The sequence below is a fragment of the Lycium ferocissimum genome, chromosome 5 (assembly GCF_029784015.1).
Source record: "Lycium ferocissimum isolate CSIRO_LF1 chromosome 5, AGI_CSIRO_Lferr_CH_V1, whole genome shotgun sequence".
Classification (NCBI taxonomy): domain Eukaryota; kingdom Viridiplantae; phylum Streptophyta; class Magnoliopsida; order Solanales; family Solanaceae; genus Lycium; species Lycium ferocissimum.
Genome location: NC_081346.1, coordinates 14,757,916 through 14,770,518, shown reverse-complemented (window position 1 = coordinate 14,770,518; position 12,603 = coordinate 14,757,916). Strand labels below are relative to the sequence as shown.

General features: G+C 34.4%; 1 protein-coding gene across 1 annotated transcript; it reads right to left on the bottom strand.

Annotated features, from left to right (window-relative positions):
- Positions 1-552: 552 nt before the first annotated feature.
- LOC132057588 (uncharacterized) lies at positions 553-4,895 on the bottom strand. The gene is made up of 3 exons (XM_059450217.1): positions 4,616-4,895; positions 1,854-2,075; positions 553-1,745 (listed from the first exon to the last, which is right to left on the bottom strand). The coding sequence occupies exons 1-3, from the start codon at positions 4,893-4,895 to the stop codon at positions 1,093-1,095; spliced, it is 1,155 nt and encodes a 384-aa protein (XP_059306200.1). The 3' UTR covers positions 553-1,092.
- Positions 4,896-12,603: the final 7,708 nt, after the last annotated feature.

Here is a 12,603-nt window from a genome sequence, read left to right as displayed (position 1 = left end):
TATTAAGCAAAGAAATGGCAACTGAAATAATAATTCAATTTCAATAGAGAACTGAAATGGCAACTGAAATCATAATTCAATTTCAAGTTTAACCAGTAGAAGCCACACAGTAATAACTTTTAGGATCCTTGTGAGAAGATACAGTGCTTCAATAACCCCTGATTTGTAACTGATGTTGCTGGATAAGTTGCCACATTCTTTGGGTTAGTGTTGACGGTACTATGTCGAGAGTCGATAAACAGCCAGCGGAAGGGTGATGCCATCGCAGTGGTCATTCTCACCCCATGGTTCCATCAGATACAACTATCTTCCATGGCCATGAGTCTTTTAATTGGATAATTAGTTATGGGCAGAATTTTAATTAATTAGGAATAGTTTAAAATAGACCAATAGGATAATGACATGTGTATCTCCGTTAAAATGAGGGGTATATTCAGACCAAAGTATAAGGGCAAGGGTATATTCAGACCCAAAGTATAACGGCAGGGGTATATTTAGACTCAAAGTATAACGAGGGGTATATTTGATCCTTTCTATTTGGCCCTTTGCCGGTTTTTAAAAGGTTTTCTCCCAAGTTCCATAAGAAGCTGATTTGTGTTTGGACTTTTCTTAACGGATTCGGACTGAATCACTGAAGCTCAACATTATGATTTTTCTAAAGGAATAACCATATTGTGATGTATAGAAGAAATTATATCTTTATAGATATAAAACCGCTATGATCCATATTGGTGATGAATTCAGAAAGATATAACGATCATTAAAGTGAAAGTTTTGGCCATTATATTTGTATGTAATTCATAATAGTAGTACTGTAATATGAGAGATCATTATCACATTTGGGTTCTCTATTCCTTTAACACATTTTGTGTGGAAATTGAATTTGACAGTAATTGTATGCTATAATTCGTTTGTCTGAAGTCAACCTTTGACAGCACAAAAATAGCACGCAACATTTCCATGAAAATGCTGATTGGCTTAGTTTAGATGATATGGGAATTTTATTCAAAATTAAAGAACAATAAATTTGAAAGGAATAGCTACTTCTGACAGCAAGAAGTAAGTAAAAAAATTGAACTGAAAAAAAAACTACTAGTAACTGGTATTGTCAGCCATAAATCTTTTGATGTCATCTAAGGTTGCGGTAATAGCTGACAGATGTTTGGCGTCAACTGGCACTGAGAGTGTCGTATGGACACTAGCTAGAGTTGGTTCGAAGGAGCATAGGAAAAGACTAATTTTATAGTCTATGTCCAAAACTGCAGCTATTTTATACCCATTGATCTCAGAATCATACTCGTACAAATTAAATCGGCGACCATCATCTTGGAAAAGCACCCGTTTGCTGTCAATCCAGATTGTGAAACCATAGTTATTATAATTCAGCCAGTGTGGATTCTTAGTGAAGTTGGGTGGTGAAGCGTGGGAAACTCTCCAACTGCTGCTTTCATAATCATAAGCAGCAACGACTATGGAATTTTTGAAAAGGCAAATAAGGGTAAGTAAACCTTGTGTCACCCTGTAATAAACAGGGTTTATGTTACCGTGGACACATCGACTGATGAACTCAGGAGGGTTAATAATTTTAGTATGTTCTCTCTTTGTATCAAAAGCAACAACACTGCCATCAATCCTGAGCCAATGCAAGGAACCATTCACATAAACAGCTCTATTATACACAGAAAAATGTCTGAAAGTACTATTATTGCTCAAATTCATTCTGTATTGGAACTCACGCCACACGCCTCATCCCTCAGATGAAAATACGCGAAACTTATACCCTTCTTCTTCACCCAGCTTCCCAACGATTACCAATTTATATTGATCCGAAGTAGGGTAATCAACAGCTAAACCTGCTTTACCAATCATCAGAGAGTTATTTGTGCTCTCTGGGTCAGATATCAGTCGATATGCACCAGTTATAGGATTAAAAACACAGAACCCAACTTTATCAAAGTAAATGAGAAGCAGACCCTTGCATGAAGCCAAAATTGAAACATTAACGGGTAAAGTAATCTCACAGTGAGTGATTGGGTTAGGAGGATTTATGGAGATTTTGTGCAACTGTTTGGATACTGTGTATGATAAGTAGATGAATACTGTCGAGAGGTTTTGATGTTGGAACCAAGTTTGATAAAATTTAAGATCAGAAATCAAACTATTAAAATTCTTGCTTAGAACTTTACATTGGACTGTGAGCTTCAAAGGCAAGTGTGATCATCGTGCAGGGAATGTGTTGCTTTGCGCTGTTGTGAACACATCTCAATAGCCGTTTGTCATGCACTTAAATCTCTTCTTTTCTTTTTTCAGTCTAAACGCAAGGGAGATAATATTAACCTAAAACATCTCGGTCTTTATTGGTGTTAAAGATGGACAATGTCCTCTTCTCGAATTCCAAAATAAAGGTAGTGTCCAAGTTTCCTTCTACTAAGTACTATTTTCCTTATTTATAATTTGAATACTGAAACCTTAAAAGTATTTGAGAACTTATGCTTTAATTACCTAACCGTGAAAGAAAACGTCAATGGATATTTAGTTCAATTCATATTAAAAATGTATTAACTTTGTGTAATCCTCGGAGTTGTTTTTGAACGACCAAAAATGCCCCTAAAGTTGAGATACTTAGGCCTCATTTGTTTTCATTAAGATTAAGACGTCTGAATCTGAATGCACATTTGAATGATTTAAGATGTTGTCTCTAGATCTGAACATTGAATTATTAGCGCATTTGTTTTTCAACATCTGAATGTCCATAATATATTTATTTAAATATTGTAAATATAAACTTCAAATAAAAAGTAACTAAATATTAGAAAATAAATTCAAATTTAATAAAATAAAAATATTATTTGATAAAAACTAAAACATTTATGTCCACTAGTAATGACAGAGATGCTTTGTAGTGATGGTGGGTAGGGTAGGTGAGTGGTGGTGGGCGGTGGTGGTGCCGTGGTTCTGGGTAGGATGGGGGGTGGGTGGTGGTGAGGGGGTGGTTAGGGGTAAGGTAGGTGGGTGGTGGTGGTGGGGGTGGGAAGGTAGTGGTGATGGGTAAGTGGAGGGTTAGGGTGGTGTTGGTAGTGAGTGGGGTAGGGGGTAGGGGTAGGGTTGGGGGTTAGTATAGAGGGTAGGGTAGTGGAGGGTTGGGGTGGGTGGTGGGTGGTAGGAGTGGGGGTGGTTGGGGTAAGGTAGATGGGGCTGGGGGCTGGGTGGTGGTGATAGGAGAGGAGTGGGGATGGGGTGGGTAGGTAGTAGTGGGGGTGGGTGGGTAGTGGTGGTGGTGGTGTTGGTGGTGGTGGTGAGTGGGGCGTAGGGTTAGGGGTAGTGTAGGGTTGGGGTGGGTGGTGTAGGGTTGGGGTGGGTGGTGAAGGGGTAGGGGAGGTTTGAGGTGGGTAGTGGGAGTGAGGGGTGGGGTGGAGCTGGTGTTAAAAATTATTCATACAAAGTGTCTCTTAATGATATTAAGACTTGGTTCAAGATCTTAATGAATAAGACCTATTCAGACTAAATAAGTGCTTAGATCTTAATGTAAAACAAATGCACTTAATGACTTAATATCTAAACCATTCATATTCAGACCTCCATTAAGTGCAAACAAATGAGGCCTTAGTATTTTCCCTTTCCCAGTCCTCTTTGGGCTCTCCCTTTGTTTTCCATCTTCACTTCTGTTCTCCTTTTATATTTTTCTTAAACAATTTCCATCATTTTAATGTACCCTGCAAAACAAGTGATTATAGTAATACTATCAATTTATGATCCATATTTTGTGATGAATTCAGAAAAATATAGCGATCATTAATTAAAGTGAAAGTTTTGGCCGATATATTTTATCTACTTCATAATAGTGCAATATGAGAGATCATAATCACATATGCGATTGGTACAGAGCAGCTACCTTAGCTGTGGCTGTAATGGATAAGTATGAGAAATCATAATCACATTTAGATGCCTATAACTATTACATTCCTGCAAGAATTGGTTTTTCTTTATCCAGTGTGGTGGAAGAAATTAACCCAATAATGTTTGCTCGTTAAGCGGCGCCTTTTTAACTAATTAGTATTAGCTTTCGCTTATGCAGCTGTGCCCTACATATAATAGTGAGTGCATAATTGCAGGGCTGTAATAAACTTCTTTCAACTTTTCTGCATCGTAGACGTGCTGCCTCTCTGGGATTTGTATTCAACCACATTACTGCGTGTGTTTGTAGTGCTTATCTGTCAATGAAGGTGCCAGCAGCTAATTGTTTATCTTAGTTGCAGTTAGTCATAAGAGTAAATTACCCTGATCCATACTCCATTTTCAATAGGGTTAGTGGGAAATGACTCGATCAACAGAAAACCGGAAGCAAGAACCAGCATAAAAAAAATGAGAAACAGGTTCATGAATTTGAATTTTGGAACTGAATTTAATATAAATTGTACTATACTATAACTCATTTTTTCCGAACTCTGAAGTGACACCACAAAGAAGGCACACAATATTTCCATAACATGCTGAAAGGAATAGTTTAATCCTGACATTCAGTTTCCTTTAGGACATACTAGCAAGAACTAATAAAAGACTAATTGAATTGGAAAATACTAAATGGTACTGTCAGTAATAAATCTTTTGAGCTCACCTAACGTTGCAGTAATAGATGATACATGTTTAGGGTGGACTTTGTCTGCGAGCGTCTTATGAACCCTTGCTAATGTTGGTACGAAGGTATACAAGGGATAATTAATAGGAGAGACTTTGTCCAAAGCAGCAGGTATTTTATACCTCTTGGTCTCATAATCATACTCATATAAATCATGATAATGTGGCAGGGGAGGTTCTACTAGGAAAAGTACCTCTGGAAAACCATAATTATATCCAGTCCCATAATGAAGTTGGTCACACTGTGGGAAACGGTCCATTCGTTGCTTGCATAATCATAAGCAGCAATGACTATGGAATTCTCGAAGGTGCAAACAAGGGTAAGTAAACCGTGCACCACCCCTAACCATTTACTGCATGTGGGATTATGAAGTTCGATGAGCTCAGGAAGGTCAATAATTATAGCCTCTTCTTTCTTTGTATGAAAAGCTAGAACACGACCATCGGTTCTGAGCCAATGGAAGGAATCGTGGGGGTAAACATGTCTAATAGAACTCAAACAGCTGAAAGTATTTTTGCAAAAAGTCATTCTCAACTCGAGGCCACATGCCAAATCGCTCCGATGAAAATAGATTAAACTAGGAAATGTGACCGCACTTCGCGCGGCCGTAAATGACCTCATTAAAAAATTTTTGTTTAAAAAATTAAAAATGTTGAGAATATTTTTTCTTGATATATTATTGTGTGCATAAAAATGATCAATTGTTCGACTTCCCGGCATACTATAGGCCTGAATGCTTTCAGCAAATTTGTGAAATTAATTTTCATAATGCGAAAAACAAACAATAGCAAATACTATAATGTAAGGCGTATCTAAAAAATCTAAAACAAATTTACAAGGAAAAATGCTTGTGCAAAAAATTAGATTTGGATAAAGCATCACAGTTGCAGTTATCACAGGTGGACTCTTCGAAGAGTAAATACATCAATCATCTTGTGCACTAATTAAAATTTTTAAATTATCAATCAAGGTCACTTATATTACACATCAAATTTCTAAAAGTCATTACGAAGATAGTGTCAAGGATTCTTTTTAAAATTGTTGTCAATGTACATTGCGCTTTATGAAGCATTTTTTGAATTTTCCTCCAACTCTAGAGTCAATATCCGGCTGTATAGTTTAAAATACATTGAAAAATCATTTTCTATATCACTGAATCAAGTAACTGGACTTAGGGAATGTGACACCATAAACGGATTATATAAAGTATCAAATAAAAACTATGTCTAACAAAATGTCAAATGCACTAATCAATGAGGTACAATCAAATTATAAAATGATAATCAAGAAATATGCTATAAGCTTTCCAATTTCACTTTTGAATTTGTAATCAACTTTACTTTATTAAAAAGATTTTATCGAACAAAATACGTAAAAGAGCATTCAAGTCTTCTAAATAAATAAAAAATGTAAATATTGTTAAAGTAACATAATGCTTATTCGAGAGAAGTCAACTGTACATGTTGCAAGACCTATTCTATAATTAATTTCTGGCCTGAAAAAGAAATGTGCAACAATAATTATTAGTTCAAACATTAGCTAGGTACCACATGCAACAAATTATTTAATAAAATAGTAGAAGGAAAAAACTAAAAATAAGAGAAATAATACTGTCAGAAAATGTTAAAGTTGAATTCGTTGATTTGAATCACTGGTCGAATCAACAATTTTGAACTTTTTTTACTATAGACGGCATCAGTACCATGTTAAAGATCACCTTTAAGAACGTAAACCAAGTATAAAAGCATCACCAAGAGGGAAAAAAGAACCCAAAACGCAAAGGGGAAAATAGATGCTACATGATTAGATAATAGACACATTATTATTATTCAACGAGAAAAAGCTAAACCCAAATAAATAATGTGTTAATCCCTATGTACAAATTTATGACAAGAAAACCTGAAACCAACTTTGATTTTTTGGATGCTACTTAAGATTTGGGGCAACGATAAGTATTATGTTTTTTTCCCTTCCAACTTTTTTACAAAATAATCTAGCAAAAATAATAACAAATAAGTTAAACTAATTGTATCCCAACTCTGCCCATCAAAAATGAAAATTTTGTGTCATCATTGAATAATAAGGTCCAAATCAAGCTTATAAAAGAGACGGATTGTTTACAATAACCAAATAGCACTTCCGTAGAAATTTATTAAGTCTTAGAAAACAATTTTGTATGAGCTTTTTGAATTAATGAACAAACAAATTCAAGCGGTCCTTAAACAAAACAAAAATACTAAAAATGACAGAATAATACCTTACCAGAGTTTCTTCGCCTTTGTTTTTTTTCTCTTGTTCAGTAGAGGAACCATCATCATTAATTTACTTTATAATCTATAATTTACCACCACATAATTAAAGAACAAATGTTAGATTAAAAAATACATTGAATAATAAGAAGAAAGCATATTAACAGAAACCAACACCACTATATAGTATAAAGTAGTTAAAAGAGGTGATGGGCGATGTTATGGTGTAAATCGTATTTTTGTGTAAATGAAGCGATTCGTTTTGCTTTTCCTTGATTCAATAAGGTTTTATCTTCAGTAAAATTTTCAGTTTTCCTCCTTGAGTCTCCTTGTCAAATTGTCATTCTTCTGCAAAATCATGGGAAAACAATTATTTTCTTTGCGTCGGTTAGCTTCTCTTATCATTCTTATAAATAATTTTAAAAATTTGAAGGGGAAAAAAGAATAATTGAGTGACACCATACATGCAAAGTAGATGAATTTTAGAAGGCGCACAACCATATACTCAATATTAGAAGTTAAGAGTATTGTTAAAATTCAAAAGCTAACGATAATTAGGATTAAGGACAAGTAAAGAGGAAGAAACTCAATGTTGATTTCTAAGTAATGCCAAAAGAAATGTCAACATAAAGGCACAAAGGTAAAGAAACTCTTTTATATTGGAAATAATGGGCAGTTGGGCAGATAAATATAAAAGTTTACCAGTGGTTTTCAATGGAGAAAGGAAACGTTGGTATAGGAATAGGTGAATTAATTCAGCAATAATTAAGGAGAGAGAAAAAGTTAAACTGGACTCTTTAAAAGGTAACGTTTCAGTGACTAAGGAGAGAGAAAAGTTAAAAACAAATTATTTTTTAAAAGGAAACGTTTCGGTAGCAATTAAGTAGAGAGAGAGTAAAAGTACTTGTAGAAGGCAACGTTTTGAAACTTGAAGACAACCATTCTGAGAGGTTGTGTCAAATTGTTTTATTACTAATTAATTAATTAATACAATTTAAAAATGAGGATAAAGACAAAAAACTGAGTATAAAGATAAATAATTTTTCTTTGAAACTTTAGAAACATCTGTCACATGCTTGTCGTATTAATATGTCAGAGCTTTATATAGATATATATATATAGATTTATAACATTCGTGTTCAGTCAGCTTACTGACTGTTACCAACATATATTGATCTGAAGTAGGGTAGTCAACAACTAAGCCTGGATCGCTAATTCTATAATAACATTCTAAAGGATCTAGGTGTCGAATCAATTGGTGTGCCCCAGTTAAAGGTTTGAAAACACAGAAATTCGTAACTTGGTAAAAGTCAATGCGAAGTAGACCCATGAATGAGGCTAAAGGCGTAACCTTAAGGGGTAAAGTCGTCTCACAATGACTGGCTGGTTTACGGTTTATGGAGATTTTGTTGAAGGTTTTGGATGAATGAGATGATGAATAGATTAGTGTAGAGATCTTTTGATGTCGTGATAAAGTTTGAAAAAAATTAGGATCCGAAATTTTAGTACGAAAGTACTTGCTTAGAACTTTACATTGAATTGCAAACTTGAAAGGCAAGTGTGTGATGATCTCCATAACTAAATCATCAGACACTTCCATAATCGGTTTCTTTTTCGAGTCCATAAACAAGGAGGACGTTACTACACCTCATACACAAGAAAATAGGTAGTAGCACTCATATTTATAATAGTGTAATACCTAGTTTGAGTAGAACTTGGAAAATCTATTCCCAAAGAAATTTGAGTACAAAACTTATTAAGACATCAATTAATTAAAGAAACTATCAAATACTAAATCCTAAACAATTTAGGTTCTTTTATCCTACTCCAACACTAGTGTACCTGTCCGCGCTTCGCGCGGTCAGAAAAAATATTACATATATTTCTAAACTCACCATAGGAATATGTAGATATTAGTGCATAAGTATGCTACAAACTTGGCTCAAAAACATATTCTCAAAAGTTTCTGTTAAAGTAGACGCGGCAAGATGATGTCTTTCATGAATTATATTTGAATAATAAAAGACATTTTCACATCGTCCAAATGTATATCCTACACTGGTTGTCCTTCACAAACTATTAACAGGATTCGAAGTGGTTCTTTTTATAAAAATATGGTCATGTAATTCTTACACATAATGATAAGTTATTGTAAACATCTTAACCTTTTACATTTTAAACGTCATGACTATCTGTCATCTTGGGAAGGGCATGTAAGCCACAATTTAGGAACAGGGAATTAAATATTAAGGAAAAATTGATTTTCTACCCAATTGTCGATACCCAATTCCACATCACAGTAACTGTTATGAAAATTAAAAGTAAAGAATCTATATAAACACATAAAAGTCGTGTATTAATGCACCTTTCGTCAATGAGAATCATATCCAAATTTATCAACTCTTCATATTTCGTAGGATTAATGGCATCCCGCATCCTACAAATCCTAACCCGATCAACAAAGAGTTGACATTCTTAAAATTCAATAAGAAGCAAGTCAAAATAAGCAAATTATAGCATGCAAAAAAACACTTGCGGTCCATATAAAAGTAGAGTATCAAGATGGAGAGAAATGAATTGTCAATGTAATTATCAGTGATTGATACACATCATAAATCATTAAAATTTAAAAATCGAGAAAGCAACCATATGATGCAATGATTAACCTTTTCTTCATTTTCTTCCTCACCCCTTACGTACACGAAGAAAGAAAAAGGAAAATGTAGAATTGGTATGACAAACAACAAGAAAACACAATCTTAACATATTATGCCAAAAAAAAGGGGGAATTGGAGATAAGGACCAACCTTTGTTCAGCCGTCTTGCCACAGAAAAATACCAAAGCAAAGAGATTCAATTGGCTACACTTACCATGTCCAGTTAAGCCAAATGATCAAATCAAACACCCTGTTGATAAAAATGTAAAATCAAGAAATAGTCATCTAGGAGAACCCAAAAAAAGTAAATCCCTGGGATTTTTTGTTGCAAAGTACAGCTGTAGAAAACGAAAAATTTACACCATCAAATATGAAAAATACTCACTCCATGTAAGTAAATAGAGGCAGATAGCATGTGCAAGTTTTTCCATGAAATAATGGAGACTATCCGGAAATTGAAGCTTATTACCACCCTATCATGATTCAGAGATATCAAGAAAACGAAAAACCTTCTAAGAACAGACTATCAAAATGTTGCAGTAGGCCGATAGAACGCTAACCAATGCATCTAATGGAATACATCTGTATGTTTCACTTGGAAGAAGCAATTGGTAAATGAAAAATTGATTTAAAGGACTTTCAAGTTCCAACAAATGAAACGTGAGGCTGACTTGGTGAGGTAAACGGCTTTAGAGCTTTATTGAAAACAAATTTAATGTATCAGTGCGTGGGCTGAATCAAAGGATTTATTGGACTTTATTGCTACGTGGGCTGCCTATTGTAAAGAGATTAATTGATGAGACTTTTTGTTAATCTAATTATTTAATATATTATGTACAGAAATGAAGGAAAAAATACCAAAAAAAAGAGAAAAAAGATAAATAGCGAGTCATAGAGAGGTGTCACATCACCTTATCTATGCCTAACTTTATATTATATATAGATATAGATTGAATTAGTCTTCAATACTAAACGGGTCATTTACACGATTGGCCTTCAAAGGCACTGGTCTTTAATTTTTGCCCCTCAAATTGGTGGTCTTTAATTTTTGCCCTCCGCTAAAAATCCCTTGGTTTCGGATTCGAACCCCTGCTCAGTCAAATTTTTTTAAAAAAAATCGCAAGGTAGAGTTTGGATTCGCAAGGCAGAGTTTTGTCTTCACCAGAAGGTAAAATTCTGCCTTTGCCTTTACGCAATATATATATATATATATATATATATATATATATATATTTCTTTACGTAGTTGAAATTTTACAAACCTCTGCCTTAAGGTTTAACTTTTGCCCGAATAGGCCTAATTTTGGGTAAAAGTTTACCTTAAGGTAAACCTCTGCTTTAAGGCTTAACTTTTGCCCGAATAAGCCTAAATTTGCTACAAACCTCTGCCTTGCGATTTTTTTTTTTTAACTGAGCTGGGGTTCGAACCCAAAATCTGAGGGTATTAAGCGAAGGACAAAAATTAAATAGCACCAATTTAAGGGGCAAAAATTAAAGACCAATGCTTTTGAAGGGCAATCCGCACAAAAAAAAATGATACTAAATCGTGTGTGTCGGTGTTTAAATTGAGGTAAGGTGTGATATTTGAACCTTCGTTGGACAGTAACCGGGAAATCTATTTGCTTTCCCTTTTCCTTGTCCCAGAGAGATCAGGAAGATGCTATTGCTACATAGGACTATTTTCCTTATTTATAATTTGAATATTTAAAAAGTAAAACATAATTGAGAGAACTTAGACTTAAGAATTACCTTTTTTAGCAAACCGAGGAAACCACGTAGAAGCTGAATTTGAGTTTAACGCTATTCAAAAAAGCCTAGTGTTTTCCCTTTCCCATCCTTTTAATGCTCTTTCTTTGTTTTCCAATTATATTTCTTTTTTATTTCGTATTTCATTTTACTATGCATAGATCTCGATGAAAGAAAATTATGTTTAGGTCCATCTTCATTCCAATTCTGCTTTTCAATTTTTATTAAATAATTCCCACAACCTTAATGTGCCTTGCGAAAACAAGTTGTATCATGTTAAGGACGCAAGTAGAGTTTCAATACGAGTCTGCAACTCAAATGACCCAAAAAGCGGATGGAGATATCAAAATAACGCAAAAAAAAAAAAAAAAAAAGTTATCAAACTAACCTTGCGTAAAAGGTCTTTAATAGAAAACCCACCATCTTCCCCAACACAATCGGTCCCCCCACCATTTAAAAAAAAAAAAGGATCAAAAATGAAAAAATAGTGGTCCCCACATTAAAAAAAATATCATTTTCGTATTATTTTTTAACTTAGAAAGTCAATATTAACTAGCATATTGAGGTAAGAGCAGTTTGAAAACTTGAATTTTGAAATAAAGCAGCGTAGAACTCGATTCAAAAACTCAAAAACAACCTTTAACTAATTGTTTAATCCATGTTAATTATTGATGTGCTAATTATTTATCTAATTTTATGTGTTAATCTAATTTTATTTGCTAATTAGTTATCTAATTTTATGTGCTAATTAGTTATCTAATTTATGTGTTAATGTGCTAATTAGTGATCTAATTAATTATCAATTGTTAATTAGAAATAGTTAAACCTTAATATCCTTAATATTATATTTGTTAGTTAATCCTTAGTTTAGGATCGAACATCCTTAGTTTAAGATTAAAAATAGCATTAATATAATATTAGTTTGTCACGACCCGCCTAGAGGGCCGTGACGGGTACCCGGAGCTGACTACCAAGCACCACACATCATGCTACTATCGTCTTAACCTGTACGCATATATGCTCCATAAAACATGTACACATGTCTACATATATAAGCCTTCGCGGCAGCAAAAGAATAATATGCAAAATATACATCGAGAGTCTCATAATCTTTGCTACCCACATATGAGTATCTACGAGCCTCTAACTGAAACTCTAAGGTCATGAAGATGGGACAGGACCCCATCATACCCAAATATATACACAAAAGAATATATCGGAGACGGCGCGCTCCGGTCTATGGAAGTGCTTCGGTGCTGTGCCGATGCGGCTCCTAGGAAGCCGGGTCGTCTCCCCGTCTACACGGGCATGAGCAC

Coding starts and splice junctions, on each gene's coding strand:
- LOC132057588 (XM_059450217.1), bottom strand. CDS start 4,895: ATGGACCGTTTCCCACAGTGTGACCAACTTCATTATGGGACTGGATAT. Junction 2,076..4,615: donor ATCTATTACTGCAACGTTAG/GTGAGCTCAAAA, acceptor TATCATACACAG/TATCCAAACAGTTGCACAAA. Junction 1,746..1,853: donor TCTGATGATTGGTAAAGCAG/GTTTAGCTGTTG, acceptor CTGAGGGATGAG/GCGTGTGGCGTGAGTTCCAA.